General features: G+C 39.7%; 1 protein-coding gene across 1 annotated transcript; it reads left to right on the top strand.

Annotated features, from left to right (window-relative positions):
• Positions 1 to 247: 247 nt before the first annotated feature.
• LOC138604093 (oxysterol-binding protein-related protein 7-like) lies at positions 248 to 14854 on the top strand. The gene is made up of 23 exons (XM_069675935.1): positions 248 to 470; positions 2514 to 2731; positions 2924 to 3067; positions 3283 to 3336; positions 3443 to 3556; positions 4128 to 4295; positions 4529 to 4676; positions 4829 to 4947; positions 6469 to 6555; positions 6651 to 6807; positions 7847 to 7980; positions 9590 to 9682; positions 10254 to 10434; positions 10520 to 10591; positions 10721 to 10935; positions 11595 to 11732; positions 11813 to 11876; positions 11973 to 12051; positions 12153 to 12297; positions 12400 to 12550; positions 12653 to 12779; positions 12861 to 12983; positions 13817 to 14854. The coding sequence occupies exons 2-23, from the start codon at positions 2564 to 2566 to the stop codon at positions 13926 to 13928; spliced, it is 2793 nt and encodes a 930-aa protein (XP_069532036.1). The 5' UTR covers positions 248 to 470; positions 2514 to 2563; the 3' UTR covers positions 13929 to 14854.
• The last annotated feature ends 1216 nt before the right edge of the window (positions 14855 to 16070 follow it).

Raw genomic sequence — 16070 nt, 5'->3', positions numbered from 1 at the left:
CATCTGTTGCTGTTGTTTTGCCTCTTGCAGAGCAGAATTGAGTACAGAGCAGGGTTCTTGTGTCTGAAATGTTCAACTGCAGACAACAGATCTGTTCCAGATCTTGTCGTCCTTCTTATGACAGAGCTGGCAGGCCTGTTTGGTCAGGTAAAAAGACTGTTGCTCTCTTTCCAGCCCCGCCCAGATACCCGCCGGCTTTGATATGCACCAGTCTGACAAGCAGCTCATCAGTCAGGTGTGGCTTTGCTCTCTGTGAGACGCAGAGGACTGATGGGAGTTTTTCATAAGAATATTTTGATGCTGAAGAAACATTCAAAGAAGAATCTTTTTTTATTGTGATTCTTCTTCTTTATTAACAGGATCTTTGAGGGGATTTTGAAGCTCTACGATCTTTTTAAAGGGGAAAGTTAAAGGATCTGTCCGTGGACGACAACAGGAGCAGCTGCCTGTTAGAAACCAGGCCAACACAGGTGTGTTTCATACATTGTTATTGGGTCACCTAGGCTTTAATTGGTACTCTCCATTGTTATGTTATGGTTTGATCTACTTTAATTTTGCCCTCTTCTCTTCACTATTATAACTAACACAAATAATTCTTTCATTTCTTCAAGAAGTTTAACATCATGGTATTTAAATATAAATGTGTTAATGAGCTAGTAAGTTTGATATATTCATATTGTTGCATTTATATTGTCAGATTGTCCAAATTTATTCAGGATGAACCAGAATACTTTTTTAATAACTTCAGAACTTTTGATTTTAGCATGCTTTTTCATGCTTTTTCAATTAGATATCAGTCAATTAATTTTCATGTATATAGCGTCAAATAACAACAACAGATATGTCACTTTAATTATATCGGACTTCTCTCAACAAGGTTGCAAAGTGCTTCGCAAAAAAAACAGAAAGATGAAAAATGAAGCCGATAAAAACAACAGATAAAATACAAGAGTTAAAAGACCAATTCAAAAAGAACAATACATATACTTTGTAAATAATATAACAAAGAGTACGATCTAGACTTGCTCTATTTGTAGAGACCCAACAGTAATTCACCATGAGCAAGAAAAACTTCCTTTAACGGGCAGAAACCTCGAGCAGATGCAGAGTCATGGTGGACCGCCATCTTCTGTGTCCAGCTGGGCCGAGAGAGAGAGAGAAAAACAAACGTAGAAAAACAACAACCAAGTTCAGAAAGCACCTACGAGGGGATTCACTTCAAACCCAACGATCTTATGATAATGGCCGCCAGCAACAAGCCTCAACTTCCACTAGTCTGGTTTAACTTTCCGAGCTTTGACTGGAATTTCCGCCATGAACACTTCCTCTAAGCTGTCACCTGCTGAGGGAGAAGCAGGAATGTCAGCGGGGCGACATCTATTGTCTGAGGTTTTATCCTGATTAAGCTTTTCATTGTCTCTGTTTGACCCAGTGATCCGGTCGCTTCAAGCTGAAGGAAGTTTACAGCTCATGCAAATGTGCAAAGCTTTTTATCACCAAAACGAAGTGATGCATTATTGTATTTGTTTAATGTGAGACAGGAGGCTTCAAGCAATCACTGTTCATACAGTCATAATCTTCTATGGTAGACCAGGTTTACTTTTCTATTTTATCTTGCAACAGATATTTGGAAGCCATTTTAAACTAATAAGTTGTAGGAAGGAGTCCAAACCACTAGGAAGCAGCCTGCAAACTAGCAGCAGCAGAAGAAGAAGATGCACCAAATACCTCAGGAATAAAAACAGAAAGCTTTATTTAAAAAATCAACTAATTAAGATGTTAGAAATATAATCAGATTGTTCTTCTACTTCTGTCTTCTCTGTGATCAAATCTGATGACTTTAAATAAAACTTTTATCGAACAGTAGTTTAAATTCTATTTATTTCTGTGCTTAAAGTACACATGAGGTTTCCTGTTTCATTGTGCTAACATTATATAATTGCATGGAGGTGTCTCCTTTTAAGATGCAAAATATTGCTACATATGAACAGATTGTTTTAAATTTTATTATACATGCATGAAAAGATGAAATGTCCAGTTTTTTTGGACTATGAAAGGTTTAGAACTACGAACAAACGTCTTCATTTGCACCTTCATATTTAGAGAGTGCAACCATTAAGGCATCTTAAAACGAGAGCACAAGAATGTAACTGAAGTTCAGCACACTGAACTTTCTGAGAAATAAGAAAGGTGTTTTAGAGTTTAGAAGAATCTAAAATGTGTCTTCCAGACCTCAAAAATAATACTTTAACTTTCTTTAGAGCACTGATTTTTTTGTAAGGGAAATGTTTATCATTTTCTTCCAACAAATAAATCAAACAGCTCCTCAGCAAATCAAATTTGATCTTGGCTATTGATGGAAAGTTTTGAACCAGGTTTTTTATTCTCGGTAAGGTGACTTTAACACTCTTGAGATATTTGCAGGATTTCTGTCATTAACAGATTTTCATTGCACATGAACTTGTTATTGCATCTTTACTGAACATTTATTTTCATGTTTCCGTCCTCTGCAGTGCCGTGCATTCTGCCATGAGACACAGCCTGCCCTGAAAGTCATCACTCCATGCAACGCTATCCTCATCCCTTCCTACCAATGGACCCTCAGGTGTGTCCGCCCCCTCTGAGCAGCAGCCAATCGCTGATCAGCGGCCTGGACAAATCCCCGGCCAGCACGTTCAAACCGGGCCACTCGCGGAGCAGCAGCACGGGCTCCGGCAAACAATCAAAACAGGTAAAAAAAAAACCCGACAGGTACACGATGCGACTGTGCTGAGGTGTTTTCAGAATGTTTACTCGTTTGTGTGTGCGCTGTCTTGTGGTCATTTGGTTAATTTGTAAAGTGTGACCCCTGCCTCTCTCTCTCTCTCTCTCTCTCTCTCTCTCTCTCTCTCTCTCTCTCTGTGTGTGTCTCTGTCTCTGTCAGTCTCGTCAATGGGAGGTGATGGACGATTTGCAGCAGATGGACATGTACTCAGTCCCCGGATCCACTCTGGACCTCAGTATTCCCGGGATCTGTGAGGGATACCTGATGAAGAGGAGGAAGTACCCGCTCAAAGGCTGGCACAAGGTGAGCACAGAGCGCAGCTTTATAGAAATAAAGAATAAACTATAAGTCACTCAGCCGTCTCTGCTTTTTCCCTTTTGCTTGCTGCAGCTTTGGGTGAAAAATCTGAGCGTACACAAACCATAATATTCACTTAATTTGACAAAATATATTCTGTATTAGAAACGGAAACCATTTTTCACTGATTGTAACACTTCACTGTGATCGCTCTTTTCCAGAGATACTTCCTGTTGGAGAAAGGAATCCTCAAATACTCCAAAACACAGCAAGATGTAAGGGATGCACAGAAATGCAGCAGCCACACAGAGCTCCGTGTTTGTTCTGTTTATTTCAGTGTTGTGTAAAAATGATTAAAAACAAGCTTTGTGTGTATTTCAGATCCAGAAAGGGAAGCTGCACGGCTCTCTGGACGTCAGCCTCGCTGTCATGTCCATCAACAAGAAGTCCAAACGCATCGACCTGGACGCTGGAGACAACCTATACCACCTCATGGTAGCTACACAGCACGGTTCAGTAGGGCCGCACGGTTTTGGAAAAAAGCGGGAAATTGTAACGGATAAACATTGTGTGTCTGACAAAAAGAACCCTTCCTACCTTTACCACATTTGGTTTAGAGACAGACGCCCAGGGAAAAAGTAGAGTGTGTTCAGGTGGCGACACGTTTCCTTCCAAAACAAACCCAAACAGACTTGTGGGCTGCAGTTGTGTTACTTAGTAATGATTATGTTAAATCGGCATGACCAGCCGGTGGAAATGCAAGCTCACGTCTCCTACTTCCTGTCGGCGCACACACAACCTCAGGCAGTGTGTGCGCTGCAGGTGTAGCCGCTAAAAGTACAGTCCACGGCACATCCGCTCCGTTGACCATCCGTTTATGTAGCCACACGATAACCAGCACCGGAACGAGGTGCCGTTGATACTCTCACATGTAAGCCGCCTCGTGTAACAGAGTGTCTGTCTCGATCATCTCGCTAACATGCATGTGACGGCACTGCATTACTTTACTTTTTTCTACTTCATAATCCTCCTTTGCTTGTTCTCTCTCTCCTTTCCTTCCTGTTAGGCAAAGACCCATGAACTCTTCTATATCTGGTTGACCAAGCTCTGTGCCCATCGAGTATTTAGGAAAAATGAGGCCATGAGCGTCCATCATGGCGTCCTTCATGCTCTCAACATGGGCCCGAGCAACCTGCCGGGCATGGCCACGCTTGCCCAGAAAAACAGAGCGACGGTGAGTAGAGATTCACGCCAGATTCATGAGTCCATGTTTTACCTGTAAGAGTTTTCTGTTACACATTTAATCATTTCCAGATGATTACGTTCTTAACGTTCAGGTTTCTTCAACATTGTTGCAACACTTTTGCTTACCTGCCACGTTCGGGGCAGAAGTCAGTACGACAGTGGGCTAAAAATTTTTGTGATCGCTTTTTAATTGTGAATTCACCTTTTCATGTGGTCGTCCAGCCTCCTCACTACGCCAGCTCTGCATCAGTGTATCAACCAGAGATGATAAGCCCCGCCCCTGCACCCACTGTCGCCTCTAACCCAGGTGTGACCAAGAAGGTGTCGGCCTGGCTGCAGCAGACCCACGACATCGACGCAACCTCAAACGGTGAGAATCATCAGAGTGACGCCTGGTTTGTTGCTGCTACAACAACGGTTACATAAGCAGCTTCTCTGTATTTAAAGCAACAGATGCAACATTTCATTACATGCTCCTCTCTTCCTGTCCTTTATCGTGACCTTTGACCCCTGTGTTTGCAGACCTGGTTCGCTGTCAGGCCGAGCTGACAGAACTGGCTCAGCTCATTCAGAGGCTTCACTGGCTGGAAGGAGGCCTGCCCATCACAAACACAGACCTGGAGATGAGGATCAACATGCAGGTGAGGGTTCTGCTAACAGGTGTGATGGGTAAGAGTTTTAGTTTGACAAATTAGTTTATTATTATTTAACTTTAAAAATAACTGGGCTGAAATCTCCTCCTGTTCTGTGTTTAATCCAATCAACTTGTTTCAAGACATTGAATAAGATAATGTTGTAGTTAATTGATCCCCAGTGAGGAACATATTGATTACATTAAAGAGAGAGGATACATTACTTAAGCTGCTTTCCAACTGTTCAAAAAACCCGCCAACACCTGGCTTTTTTGCTTAATGGGAAAGGCTACAATCGGCATTCAGACACAGGTCTACTGCAGAGTCATGTGGGTAATTATCACCTCGGCTCCGATCGGCATTAATGGGAACACAAAACCTGTGTCGACACGCTAATCTCCGCCCCCTTTACAGCGCGATGCTATGCTCTGTCGGTAACTTCTGCGACTCCTCGTCATCTCAGCTACAAATCTCGCCCGTCTCCGTCCGAGTGGCGCTCGAACGTCGTTCCAAATTTGTCGGTGCTGAGTTTGATAAACAGACTTAATGAGTAATAGATACAACTGATTACTGACCCTGTCTCCGGAGCGTTTGTGACGTCAGACGGTGACGCAGCAGAAAAGAGACCGACAGGAGGATACTTCACTGGCAATGGGAAAATAGACAATCAGCATTTATAAGAGGGTCTTAAAAAAACTGCGTCAACGGGCTAATTTAGGTGGGAAAGGGATATTATTTAATGTACCTCTTTATAAAAAATACATGAAGATCACAGAAGTAGACATTATTTAGCTTATGTTGTACAGATTCAAGGGTTATAGGGTATTGGTTCTAAGGATTAACATTTGTCAGTTTTTAAGTACCTCATTGTTTTTTTATTTCGTAGACACAGATGAAGTGAGATTGAAAAGACGGGCAATAAATAAAATAGTTCAAGCAAAACTTTACAGTAATAATTCAAGTTTTAGTTTGTACAGATTTGAGGTGTATGAAGTCAGATGCTCTAAGACATTACCTCACAGTTAACAGTCGATGTCACGATCAGAATGCCTTTGCACTCATAAAAATGAGCAAAATGATCTAAAAAAAACTGAACAAATGTTTAACTTAATATTTTTGTTTAGGTTTCTACATTTGGAATAGTGTTTGATAAATATGTTATGTTAGATTTAGTCTATTTTTAATATCACAATTTAAACACTTGCATCCATTATTGTTGGTTATTGACCTACACAGCCTTTTAGCCTAGGATTTACAAAGAAATAATACAACAAGTGAAAATGCTGTTTTTCTGTTGCAGAACAAACTTTGAAAATGTTTGAACTCTACTGAACAAATTAAACAAAAACAATTATTCTTATTTTTGTTTGTTAAGCAAAATGTGATGAAATGATTTTTTTATTTTATGAAAATTTGAAAGACTTTTAAATCAATTTTAACAGCAGAGTTGTAAGGGTAAACCTCAGCCTTGTAATAGAAAACTATTAAAATATTAAGAGAGACCTCTTAACCCCTGTTGGTCTGTTTTAGAATCTCTCTCTGGAGAAACCAAAGAAGAAGGCGGGGAAAGGGTTCGGCCACTCCAGGACTTTGTCTCGCGTTGAGGCCTTGGGAATGGTAGGACCACGTTTGATTTATTTTAATTAAAACATTTTATAAACATCACTTTGAATCTCTGTGTTTATATCTTACCTCTGTCTTGTCTGCTTCAGTTCACCTCGAGCCACCTGAGCACAAACGGCGGAGCTGGTATGGGGGCGTCTGTTCAATCCATCCCTGACTACGTCTACTCTCAGCTGTCCAACCCTCAGGTGACCTCACCTGAGGCCAAGAAGCTCCACCAGGACATCTGCATGGCTTCTCAGAGAGGTACAGATCTGACACCAAGCAGCTGCTTTTCTGAAGATATTTTAAGTGTTTATTTTACACACAGGGTCGGATAACCCTCAAACCTCTGTGCATTGCTCTTAAATAATTTAACTATTTCAAGAATCATCAGAAACTAAAATTGACGCCTTTGATGGTCAGTTGTGCAAGATATTAATTTAAACAACAACATTTTTAAACCTTTGCCCTATATTTTGTGGTCTTAACAACTAATACAAAGTTTGTGTATTGCCTGATCCTTGGAGCAATGTACCATCAACATACGTCCTCTAAAAGTTCTTGTTTTTCCACTGACAGGCTCTACATGATTTTCTAAGTGTCTGTAACAAAAAGGTCTATCTTTGCAGGGATCCTTTTTTTAAATGTTGTCAGAGGAAGACACCAAAAAACAGCTGTTCCGTCACTCTCTTCGAGCCCACCAGACTCCACTGACAAAAACAATCATTTTACCTTGCTGAACATGGGAGTTGCTGGTCTACCGCTGCCTCGATTAGTTTGTTATTTTGTGTTAAACAAATGCTGTGCAGGATCTGAACTAACCATTTAAAACACCAAAGTCACACAAATTAACTAATTGAGGCAGCAGTAGACCGGAGACACCTGTGTTTTCCAAGCTTAAATTACTGTTTTTGTCAATGGAGTCTGGTGGGTTTGAAGAGAACGATGTAGCGACTGTTTCTGGATTAAGAAACAGCCTCATATTCTTTAAAAACATTATGGAAAAGATCCTTGGAGAGATAGACCTTTTTGTTGGACACTTTTAGAGAACGTACTTTGAAATTGCTCCAGCTGAGAAACAGGCTATAATGGCTGCAAGTTAATATCAGGCGACAAATGCTCCTGACCAAACAATCATACCTATTATTAATTTAGACCCCAAAATGTGACATAACTATAATAAATACTTCATTTATCCCAGGGGGAAAATCGGTTACATAAGGGAAAACCTTTATTATAGGTAGAACCAGGTGTTTGTTAAATTTAAAACGTTTATTATAAAGTTTCTTTGTGTTTCGTTTAGTTCACGCTTCCCTGAAGTCCGTTCACGAGGTTTTGACCTTCGAGAGAGAGAGACTGAGGCAGGCGTGGACCGGCCCGGACCTGAGACAGAACACCTCGCAGCAGCTCGCCACGCTCTGCAGCACACTGTCCGAGGTAACACACACACACACACACACACACACACACACGCTAACGAATGACACACGAACACAAGCTAGGAGCAGAAACAAAAACAAAACTCAAAGGATCCAAATCATTTTTTCCTTTTGCTGAAAATCAAACCAACAAAGATTCACAGACATAAATTTATAGACTGGCTCCTTCTGTTTATTCTCTTCGTCACTCACCACCTTAAGTTTTTCTCACGGGTTTTAAACTCTGATTATTTACCCTCAAAAAAAGAGAAAAGTTTCTGCCTGAGAAAAGACAAAAGGGGCCGAGCCCTCGCTGTCTGTTGGTGAGGAGCTGTGTGAAACTGTCAAGCAGGTTTGGGTTGTTTTTAAGGCACAAGTTATCACAGGCACGTCCTGCAGGAACACACCTCAACTCTCTCCACACACAGACACACGCACACCTGATCATTGTCACACACTGAAACTAAGCGCTCTGACAGCTGAGGGGTGATCTGACGGTCTCACACTTCCTCTTTGGTGTTGCACGAGGTTTCTTCTTCTTCGCTTGTTTGCTGTCAGTGCTGCATGAGACTCGTGTGTCATTTCAGTTGTTGTGACTTTGGGGTTTATTTTGTTTGTTTGTTGCCTGGCAACCAGCAGTCAAAATTCAATGTGAGCACAACTCACGCACCAATCAACAAGTTCAACGTAGAAGAATAATTTTTCTGTTTAATTTTATTTGTTAATTTAATGTATTTTAAAATGAACTTTTTACCTTTTTTAATTAATTTTAAAAAAATAATCTTTAACCAGTTTATTTTTCCTTATTCTTACCCCTATTACTCTCACTAAAGCTGGATATGTATGTGCTAGAATTAGCACTACTTAGCCTGGGCAGGAAGACCCACCCACAGCAGTTGATTGACAGCTGTGCCCTTTAATTAAATAGCAAAAGAATAAACAAAATAATGAGTAAAATAAATCAATTTAAATACATAAATGATATGATATAGAAATTACAAAAAAATTACTATATGAAAAAAAAGTTATTTTTAAATGCATTAATATAAATAAAGATTTTTTTAAAAATTTAATTTGTCTTTATTTTAATATATATTTCTGCAATTCTTATTTGATTTAATATTATTTTATTTTAAACATTTAATCTCATTGTTTCACAAATAAATTCCTTTCTATGGTGCTGCTCTGACTCCATATTTATCAGGCAGAGAGTTTAAAATAAAAAGATTGACTTGCATTATTGAGAAGAGTCTAAACACCTCTGTTTGTTTCTGCTGCATCGACTTAGACCGTCTAATTTAAATCTTGCAGCCCGCTGACTTTATGGAAGTCGAACAGAAAACTGCCCCTGAAACTTCTTAGAGTGCCACCAAGTTTTAATTCATGGAATTTGTACTTCTAACATAACCTTCTTAAAACTTTTTAAACTGCAGTAACAGCATTTTTAAAACCTTATTGATCCATAAAACACAAAGATGCAGGTTTGTCTTCTCGGAGCTTAACGTCTCTGCTGTGTCTGCTCTGATCGCTCTTCTGACCATTTATTTTTGCTCCTCTGTGTTTCCTCTTCGTGTGTCCTGCATGGCTGGTCCGTGTATATACAAAATATCCTCTGCATGCTGTTTTAGCTTGACATACAGTCTCGTCTGACCAAAGTCCACTCGCTTTCCCTGTCCTCTGACTCTACTGAGGATTCCTTCTGCACCGTCCGTCCTGACCAGGTGTGTACTGCGCTGAGCGTCCACGTGTGACCGACTCCTCCTACCCTCTGTGCATGTTTACATGTCGTTATCTCGCTGTCACTCATTTGCATCCATTTTCATCTTGAATGTAACAATTTGTTCCAGGAGGAAATCTCTTTAATTTGCCCCGTAGCTCTCAGCAGAGCTCATATCTGATTTGTTTTTAAAAAGCACAAATGAATGACAGTGTTGTTTTGTTTTTGTTGCTTAGGTTACTTCCTTTATGCTATAGACGAGGCCTGCAATGAACCTTTATTTTCATAATTTATTAATCTGCAGACTATTTATATGATTAATCGATCGATTTGGTCTATAAAATGTCTGAAAAAATGTTCATCCCCATCGATGCAGACATTTTATAGACCAGTTTCATCTTCAAATTGCTTCTTTCTTCAAATCAAAACAACCAAACTTTCCATTTAAAAATGACAAAACACTGGAACCAACAACTATTTTGACAAAATCACCAAAAAGATAAATGCCATCAAATATTTGTTGGTTCATTTTCTTTACCCCCTCTTGAAAACACATATCTTTCTCCTCCTCACAGCGGACTCCATCGATGAGACGTCCCTGTCAACGGGCACCCTCAGTGGCCGAATCGATGGCAGAGTATTTTGACGCCAGCGAGGTGATCATGTGCGAGACGTCCTCTGAGGCCGAGGCGTCGGACGAGTCGGGTCTGAGTGACATCACCACCACCAGCAACTCCGAGCCTGAAGAGGGACACGGTGAGTGTTTAGCATCATACAGCAGACGATTTCTAACTAACATAAACTGAAGATTACAACTTATTTCCTCCGCTCTCTTCCACAGCCACCGCCACCCTCAACTACAGAGCCAGTCTGAGCGCCCAGGAAAGACCCAGCCCAGTGCCACCTAATACTGGTAATTACTTAAAAGTGTAAAGCAGAAACCCCTCCACCTTTTTGTATGTGGTGTCAAACAAATCTTAAAGAGTCTTAAACTTTATGAACCCTTTTGAAAACTGTAATAACTTATGTCTCTGTTCTCCAGGTCGGCGCACCACCCTCCCCGCCTCCTGCACAGACAACAGCCACATCGGCATCATGACCATCCTGTACAACAACATCGGGAAGGACCTGTCCCGAGTGTCCATGCCGGTCGCTCTGAACGAGCCGGTGTCTCTGCTGCAGAGACTCAGCGAGGAGCTGGAGTACTCGGAGCTGCTCGACATCGCCAACAGCATCGATGATCCGTATGAGAGGATGGTGAGTTTGGTTTGAGTTCAATAGAAAGGTCATTAATGATTTATCTATACATTAGTGATGGGGGAGTAATCGATACAGCATAGTATTACGACATCTTTTAAAATTACAATCTTAAAATCACAGCTTTAGTTTCACACAAACGTGTTTTTTCTTGTTTTTAAGGTTTTTTTTCTTATTGCGTCATTTTTTTTATCTTTCACATCTTTCTTTTGATTTACGTCTTTTTGCTTTTTTTACGCGTTTTTACTTTTTTCGTTTTTACATCCTTTTTTTTGTTTACGTCTTTTTTTTCTTATGTTTTTTTTTATTACGTCTTATTTTTATCTTGCGCATCTTTTTCTTCTGTTTTATGCCTTTTTTTTTTTTACTTTGTCTTTTTTTCGTTTTTTCTTTTTTACATATTTTTTTTCCAGTTTTTACTTTCTTTCCTGTTTTTACGCCATTTTTACATCTTTTTCTTTTTCATCTTTTTTTACTTTTTTTGACGTCTTTTTTTCTGTGACTTAAATAATTTTTTATATCTATAGCATCAAATAACATATAGAGCATATCTAGACTGTACTCTAACAATTTGCAATATGCTGAGTTACAACAGATTAGTGTTAGTATTGTATCGTCTGGCCTCTAGTCATTCTCACCTCATATATGTATGTTTTCAGGTTTACGTGGCGGCCTTCTCCATCTCTGGATACGCCTGGGCCTCCTGGAGGTATGGCTACAAACCCTTCAACCCTGTTCTGGGAGAAACATACGAGAGTCACCGAGAAGACCGAGGCTTCCACTTCATCAGCGAGCAGGTGAGCAGCAGAGAAACGTGCTCAAATCCTGACAAAAAACATCTGGAAAGGACTAGTGATGATTTATATTGTTCTTTCAGGTCAGCCATCATCCTCCCATGTCTGCGTGCCATGCAGAGTCAGAAAACTTCACCTTCTGGCAAGGTAAGAGCCTGATGGTGTAGAGGTGAAGCTGAATACACCTGTTCTGTCTGTGTGCAGTCACACCTGACGCTCTGTTTGGTTTTGTTTGTTTCTCAGATCAAAGATGGAAGAACAAGTTTTGGGGGAAGTCGATGGAGGTCCTCTCGTCTGGACTCGTCAACGTCGCCCTGCCAAAGTGAGCTCATTTTTTACTTTCAATGCTCATGATTAAATAATAAATACATTTTTTTTTATTTCAATAACTGTTTAATTCACTAATTGTACATTTGTGTTTAGGTATGGCGATCACTATGAATGGAACAAGGCAGTGACGTGTATCCACAACGTGCTGAGCCAGCAGCGCTCGTTGGAGCACTACGGTGAGGTGGTGATCAGAAACACAGAGAGCAACGTGTGCACCTGCAAGATCACGTTCGTCAAGGTGAGATGTGTGCACACACACACCTCTGTTACTGATAGCTCACTTAGGAAGCAGAATAATAATAATTTCTTCCTGTTTGATCTTTCCCCTGCGTGTTGTCAGTCTCGTTACTGGAGCTCCGACAACAGTAAGAACGAGGTGCAGGGTGTGGTTCTGGATCAGGCCGGAGAGGTGGTGCATCGCTTCGGAGGCCTCTGGCACGAGGGCATCTTCTGTGACACCCTGTCCACACCTAAGTGCATCTGGAAGCCCAGTGAGTAACAGAATCTACAGATATTTATTTACACAAATATTACATATTCCACCTTGTCTAATGCTCCGAGTCTTAACATGCATGATGTAATTTCCTGTTTAGACTTGCAGCCCGATGACCACTTTCAGTTCTACGGCTTCTCACAATACGCCAGAGAGTTGAACGAACTGACGCCCGAGCTGAGGGCCGTCCTCCCTCCTACAGACGCTCGCTTCAGACCCGACCAGAGGTACACACAGGATTTAGATTTATTTAAACTGAAGAAATGTTACAGTAAGTCCTAGTTTTTAAAGTTAAACTCTCCTCATAGGCTGCTGGAGGAGGGGAAAGTAGCAGAGGCGGATAAAAAGAAGGACGAGGTTGAGCAGAAGCAGCGGGACAGGAGGAAGGAGATGGAGAAGAGAGGAGAGGAGCACATCCCGAGGTTCTTCAGGTAGGAAAAATATCTGCTAACTATATAACTAACTAAATAAAGCAGCAGCAGCAGACCAGCAACTCCTCCAAACTGTGTTCTGTGAGGTAAAATCACTGTTTTTATCAATGGAGTCTGGTGGCTTTGAACAGAGCGACGTAACTGCTGGTCTTCCTCTTTAACAAAAAAGGTCCGTCTCTGTAGGGATCCTTTCTGTAATGTTCTAATGTTGTCAGATACTTCAAAGAAATTTAGCCTGTCAATGGAAAGAACAAATACTTTTAATGGATGTACTTTCATCTGGTGCAATTGCCCCAAAGGATTACATGGCATTGTTTCATGGTTGCTAGTTGAAGAAATCTACTGGATCAACTCCAAACAATTTTTTTACCTATTAGTCATATGAGCCCCCAAAAATAGGGCCATGGTTTCCAAATATGAAATGTCTCCTACATGTCCCATAATGCAACAAATAGCATATTTTCATTAGACCTTTCCTGCCTCCTAAATGCCAACGTCTTTGTAACTCCCAACAAGATCGCAACGGCAGATTTTCCTCATCGTGCAGGCCTTAGAGAATTTCTCTATCACATGTTTTAAAGGATACAAACTGATAATTTTTCATTCTCCAAGTATGTTTTTGAACACCCTGATCCAGACATAGTCCCTAGAGAAGGCAGTTTGGTTTTCCGCCATATTTGGAAGTTAAGTTAGCTACGTTAGCTAAACACAAACTGTTGTCAAGGAACCAAATAAGAATGTTTTCTGAAAGTATTCCTTTAAATCTTAAAATGTTATCAAACAAACATTTTTCCACAGTGATTGCTCAGAGTGTTTTTTATTTATCATCACAGGAAAGCTCTGAACGAAGCCGGCAAAGAGATTTGGCTTTACAACGGAACTTATTGGAATGTCCGCAAAGACCCGGGATTCGCCAACACTGAGAACCTGGACCTGTGGTGCTGAAGCTAAAGGACACTTTAAACAGAAGCTTCACACATTATAATAAAATGAGATATGAATATTACATCCCTCTTTTAGTGAAAATAATTAATTGTATCGATTTTAGGACATTAACCTGTGCAGCGGTCTGCTGCTTCTGTTAGAGGTAGAGGAAAAAGGGTGTGAAGAAGCATAAATGAACCTCTCATTGGGGTATTTTTTTATAATGTAGAGGTGAGATGCCGCCATGGAACAAATGAAGACTGATTTAGAAAAAGCCGGATGTCTTTTCAGCCTTTTATTTACCTCCTACCTTAAATGATGCATCATGATTCAAAAGTCTTTACTTTAAATCATTTTTTTTAATCACTGCCCGTCAGAAAATTTGGTAAAAATCATTTTCCGCTCTCCATTCTTTGTAAAGTGTCTTTTATTTGTGGGACAAATGTCTGATTAATAATTGTTAGTTTTAACATGTCCATCTATTTTATTCTAGCTCATGTTTTTTTGACGTGTTTACTTCTGAAATACATAGTTAATAGGGCTAACTCTGGTGCGTTTCAGGGCGTATTGCAGGTGAACTGGTGCTGTCCTGCTTTCTTTCTCAGTGGGTCTTAATGTCTAAACTTGCGTTGATTTGTAAAGTCAGTGTGTATTCTCTTTATATGAATGTGACACGCTGGTGATTCATTACTTTTCCAAACGCTGGTTAAATCCTGCTGAGTCGCTTTAGGACATGAACAGTTCATACAGGAAGAGAGGAAGAAGACAAAGCTGACAGACATGAATTGCGTCTCTTGGATCTTTTAGCTCTCAGTTGATGCAATGAAGTATTTTTTGTTATTGATGTTTCAACAATGGATTTTATTAAGGAAAAGAAACTACTGTTAAAACCCAGTGAAATGTTTTTTCTTAATAGTTTTGTTTCAAATAAAAGATTACGTAATCAATGCTGTGTTTTGTCTCCTTTTCAAACTTAAATTGAGCATTTTGTGCTAATTTTCCAACTTGAGCAAGATATCCACTTTTTCACTTTACAGTTGAACAAATCTTCTGCATATTCTACATGATACAATAAACACATTTATAAAGTCATAATTTCAAGCTAAAACATTTGATAACTTGTCTGAACTTCTACACAACAGCTAAGGTAACATTAACCACTTCCTAGCTAACATAACTCGAGCTAACATTGCTTTTAGCTACTAAAGGGTTAGCACATTACCAGACGAATAGGCTATGCTAACAATTTAGCTTGCCAAAAAATAGATAAGGGAAAGCCTAATTTTGTAGCTAACATTGCATTAGCTTTGAATTTAGGCTTTGTGTTCATGATGTATAGATCAGCTTCTCTTTTGTTTTTGACAGGCTCACTTTGTGTTCTAAGTTTGCTTTAGTTTGTAAATATATTCCTTTCCTCTGCTTATACTTTGTTCCCTCCTTTGATTCACTCCTCCCCTAGCCATCAGCAGGGAACCTAACAAGGGTTAGAATGTTAGCTTGCTTTCTAAAAGGCTATGCTAATTTAGCTTGTCAAAAAGCTAGATAAAAGGAAAAGCCTTAATTCAAGCTAAAGTAGCTACGAAAGGAATTTATTGTGTAACACTTGCTAGCATTAGCTGTTGTCTAACGGTAGAACAAGTTATTAAATATGTTGTTTAACTTAAAATATGGCACAATTTCTCTCTAGATTTTCTTAATCTGTTGTCTACTAAATAGGCTACGCAAACAAATTAGCATGCTAAAAACTAGATAAAAGGAAAAGCCTAATTTAGTAGCTAACAGATGCATTAGCCTTTAATTTAGGCTTTTAATATTCTAACACCAGCTGTAATTCTGTCTACAAATTCGATGAATATTAACGTTGTCTAACGGTAGCTAAAGGGTTATCATATGTGTTATTTAAATTAAAATATGGCACGATTTCTCTCTAGATTTTTTACTTTCTGTTGTCTACTAAGTGGGCTATGCTAACAATTTAGCTTGCAAAAAACTAGATAAAAGGAAAAGCCTAAATTGGTATGTAACAGTTGCATTGGCTTGGAATTTAGACTTTTAATATTCTATCGTGTACTTATAGCTAGGAAATGGATGACTGCTAGCATTAGCTGTTTAACAGTAGCTAACAGGTTATCAAATATGTTGTTGAACTTAAAACATTGTCAA

This window comes from Semicossyphus pulcher, unplaced genomic scaffold (assembly GCF_022749685.1).
Source record: "Semicossyphus pulcher isolate SPU_LCO1_2020_fin unplaced genomic scaffold, fSemPul1.0.p SCAF_25, whole genome shotgun sequence".
Classification (NCBI taxonomy): domain Eukaryota; kingdom Metazoa; phylum Chordata; class Actinopteri; order Labriformes; family Labridae; genus Semicossyphus; species Semicossyphus pulcher.
This window is presented reverse-complemented; position numbering and strand designations above follow the sequence as displayed.